Source organism: Solanum lycopersicum, chromosome 5, assembly GCF_036512215.1.
Source record: "Solanum lycopersicum chromosome 5, SLM_r2.1".
Taxonomy (NCBI): Eukaryota; Viridiplantae; Streptophyta; class Magnoliopsida; order Solanales; family Solanaceae; genus Solanum; species Solanum lycopersicum.
The window spans coordinates 7,143,385-7,148,070 of record NC_090804.1 but is presented as its reverse complement, the minus strand read 5'-3'; the positions used below and the strand labels follow the sequence as shown (position 1 = coordinate 7,148,070).

Here is a 4,686-nt window from a genome sequence, read left to right as displayed (position 1 = left end):
ATTTTAGAAAATAATCATAAAATAAAAAAAATTAATAAAACAGAAAGTTAATTTATAAAAAAAAAGAAAGAAAGGAAACTAGGAATAAAATAATAATAATAATAAAAAACAAAAACCTAAGTTTTTTTATAAAAATAAAATAAAAAAAGAAAGATAAAGAGTGAGTTTAGAAGAATGTCAACCAAAATTAAAAATTATTACTTTATTATAAAAAAAAATTAAAAGAAATACCAAAGATAATTAATAAAGAACGTGCAGCATTAAAAAAAATTAAAATTTTTCTTTATAAAATTAATAGTAAATCTCTTAAAATTTTACCTCTTGTTTTAAAATGTAACTAAAAAAAAATAATCTTAAAATTACTCAAACACTAAAATCTCTTTCCTATATAAATTCTACTTTCAAAATATTAGATATTTAAAAATAAATGGACATACCCTGAAAAAAAAAGATCATTTCAAATAAAATAGTCAGTTCAAATAAGTTAAACAATAAATTTGAATAAAAAAAAATATAAATATTTTTATTATTAAGTTAAATAATATAATATTCAAAATTAAGTCTAGTCATATCAAAGTCAATGAAGCGACCGTGATAGAACCACGGGACTCGAGGGGTGCCTAACACCTTCCCTCGGTCAACAGAATTCCTTACCCGGATTTTTGGTTCGCAGACCAATAAAAAATAGAGTCAAATTTCCTTTTGATTAGGGATTTAAATAAGGTGACTTGGAATACCAAAACTCAATTAGCGACTCTGAATAATAATTATCCCTTTTTAAAATATCACTTTAATTGGAAAAACTCTTCTTTCTTTTCAAAAAATAAAAATAAAAAAATATTGAAATATTTGAGAGAATAAAAAAGGGCGTGACATTGATATTTGGGACTTTAAATTCATTTTATTTTTAATCATTAATATTTTTCTAATTGATAGTCTCTCTCGCAAAGTTCAATTGAAATTTCAATGTGTTGAAATGGTGGAAAAAGAAAATTAAATATGACTAAAAAAGAACTCTAAGTACAAAATGAAAGTGAAAGAAATATTGATTATGAAAATTATTTAATTAATCAAACAAATCTAAATTATTAGATTATTTAAATTACACATATCAAAATATTAAAGGGATAACGAAGAAACTGAACCGATAATGTACCGGAGAGCAGCTTCATCGGTAGAGTAGTACTCTACTTTTTACTTTTTTATTTGAAAAGGTGTGTTTTTTCTGAAAGAACAAGGCAAGATTGACAGTACACACCAAAAGGCCATAATTCCAAAGATAGAAAATATAAAATAAATTGTACAAAAATTACAAAACAAGCCTAAAGTACAATATATTTGATAAATAAAAGTCAACACAACCAAATAAACTTTCCCTAAAAGCATATACAGCCAAGAAATTTTTAAAAAAAAAACGTTGTGACACGTCTATTTGTTCACCACCAAACAATGTAACAAACAAACATTCCGTTAAATCTTACATTTATAACATATAAAAACCAGAAATAGATGCAACTAAAATAAGAAAAAAAAAATAATCACCGCAATCAATTCAAAACGTCGAATTTTTAAATTTTTCAGAGTGGCTAATAAAATCGCTTGAGCGGAGGAATGATATATATTTAGAAAATAACACTGCTATATCACTGAATGAACTCTTACATTTCAAATCAAGGCGCACAACTTAAGAGTTGCCCAGAACTTTTAAATACTAGTAATTAATTAAGAAGCATATAATATAAAATTAGTACATTAGGTCAGCCTGCAAGATGTAGTACAAAGCTTTAAGCATTTTGCAGCTTGGCTGCAAAAATACTGAGAAGATCTGGATACTGAAATATGTCTCCCATTATGTTGTCTCCTGGTGCTACCTGAAGATTTCCTGGAAAATAATCCACTGGAAATGATGACAATGACGATGATAATAATCCAAAATCACTGTTTAAACCACCATTATTAATCTGCTCCTGTTGTTGCGGTTGTTGAGAGAAAATATTGCAAAATTCGTAATTAGGTAATGATGATGGTACAGATTTAATGGGCTTGGGCTTTGGGAAAAAACCATTTAAAGCCTCTTCTAATAATCCAGAATCAGATGACTCAGATGGAAAAAAATCCATCCCTGCAGCAGAATCATCATTTGCGGTAGCACCACTACTACTGTTATTGTTGTTGATAGTACAGTGGACAGTGTTATCGAATTTGGGGACCTGAGTAGTCATGACAGAAGAACTGGGAATCACGGGGTTGCTGCTATTAGGCAAATACGAACCGAAGCTGTTGGTATTACGATTCATCGTGAAATTCGGCAGCTGTTCGTACAAATTAGGCATGTTCATACTACTAGTCACGTTCAAATTATTAGTATTGTTACTGGAATTTGAACTCAGAAGTTCACGAAACAGAAGCATATTCAAAGAATCATTGCTTTTCTGACCAATCACATGAGCACGCCCCGTAGAACCATAAGGACTGGAGGAATGAAAAAAGGGTCTATTAGACAAATCCTTAAGAGTATTAGAACTCTGATGATAGTAAGGCGATGTTAATTTATAAGACGAATGAATATTAAACAAAGCGTCATTGGTAGAAGTGGGTTGGGTAGGAGTAGGACAAGGTGGGTAGACGAAATTAGTACGTGCTTTAACACCGCGCATTGCTCTGGCAGCGCAATCATAAGCACAAGCAGCTTCTTCAGCGGTATCAAAAGTACCGAGCCACCTTCTTTCTTTTGATTGAGGGTCACGAATTTCAGCTGCATAACGTCCCCAAGGACGACGACGAACTCCGCGGTATCGCACCGCGGAGGGACCAGTAGCAGTATCTTTGAGTGATCTTTTGTTTGATGAACAAGAAGATCTAGTTTTATTAACAGTGGAAGAGTTTGTAGTGTTTTGGAGTGGAACATCAGTTTCTTGATTAAGTCTTCTCATTGCATCTTCCATTTTCGTTTTTGTAAATATGAAAAAGAATATTTGGTGGAGATTTTTTTTTCTTTTTCTTCTTAGGACGAAGTAGTTTGTGCAGGAGAGAATGTATGTAGTAGGGATTTTGAGGTTGTATTTATAATGGTATTTGTGTTGTAGTTGCATCAATAAAGAAGAATTTACGCGTTGCACGGGCATTAAATAGAAAGTAAATACTCTACAGCTAGTACTACAAAGCATCTCAACACACACTAACTAGAATTTTTTTATTTTTTTTTTATAATCTTAGCGATCGTTTTCTCTCGCATCTTAACTAATTGCACAAGTTAATTGTCACTTTTCAAAAATAATAAGCTAATTCTGTTCATCAAAGGTTCCACATATAAAAATATAATTACGTAGTCTTCAATGTGTTTTGAATATAAAATTTCAGAGTTTAATAATTACTGCATTGATCAATAGTCCGAAGTTATTTTCAAATATAATTTTGCACTCATTTTGATTGAATCAATTCATTGTAAAAGTAGGTACATAACGAATAATAGATTTTCACTAATAGTAAAGCTTTATAATTTGTTCATATGAAACAATAATATTTTTTTTTATTATTTCTTAATCCAAATATTTGTGTAGGATAGCTATACTGAACAACTCTTATAGTAAGAAATTTGAATAAGAAAATAGTAACTTAAGAAATTTCAAAGAGTAAATAGTTACTAAGAAATTTCAATAAGAAAATAGTAACTTTTTAGTAGTGGCGATATTTTATTTTTCCTTTTCTAATTTGATTTAAATTGCCTTTACATATATGAGATGACTTATAGTGTAATAAATGTCTAATTGTAAATTCAAAGTTTATCAATCAGTGCTCGTATTCAATAACTTTTACTTATAATTACCAAAAATATGATTTTACATCATGAGTCAATGTTATTTAAATTCAATTTCACTTTATATGAGAGTATTTGATGGAATACAAACTTTCAATTTTTTTAACTTTGATGTATATTAATTATTATGAATTATAGTAGCATTAAATAGTAAGTTAAATAGTTGTTTGATAAAGAAAATTAAAGGAATAACATTTCAAAATTTGAAAATAAAAGTAGTACGTCTAATGAATTTAATTTCTTAAAGTTTACTCACTTTCATTTCAAAATACTTTTTACAACTACTAATATTTTAATTGTAATGATAGATGAATAATGTAACCAAAAAAAAAAAACTAGTCATTTGAAAATAAGGTGCCTACAAACGATGTCGTTGCATATATTTGATAATACATTATCATCCAAATTCTATACGATGCTCCTGTTTATTTCTCATTAATTAGAAGAATAAATGTTGCAACTACCATTTTCAATTACTATATTATCTCCAACATAATGTATTTAATTTGTCAATCTAGCGTCGTGATGAAATTTTTCTCATATAATAATAACGTGTGAGTTTTTTTTTCCTTCCTTTGATGCTAATATATTTCATTGTATTCTAAAAAGACCTGGTATTTTCTTTAAGCTAAGTTCTTAATTTATTTTCGAAAAGGAGGAATGAACATGACATTATCATACAAACTTGATAATTATTACTAAGTTTGTACTTTAATAATTTAAAAGTTGAAACGAAAACCAATTAATTGAACACGATTGAAGCATAATAAAGTGGTGTAGAAATTGATACATACATACTCATAATTAGTAATAATGGTTGAACGACGTTCCAAGAAATTAGTTGGGGGAATATGACAGCTAAAAGCGTG

The 4,686-nt window shown here is 28.6% G+C and overlaps 1 protein-coding gene across 1 annotated transcript; it reads right to left on the bottom strand.

Moving 5' to 3' along the window:
* Window positions 1–1,619: 1,619 nt before the first annotated feature.
* Window positions 1,620–4,289, bottom strand: LFS (ethylene response factor F.9). Its single transcript, XM_004239435.5, has one exon. It carries the CDS (start codon window positions 3,165–3,167, stop codon window positions 1,785–1,787), a length of 1,383 nt encoding a protein of 460 aa, XP_004239483.2. The 5' UTR covers window positions 3,168–4,289; the 3' UTR covers window positions 1,620–1,784.
* Between the last annotated feature and the right edge of the window lie 397 nt (window positions 4,290–4,686).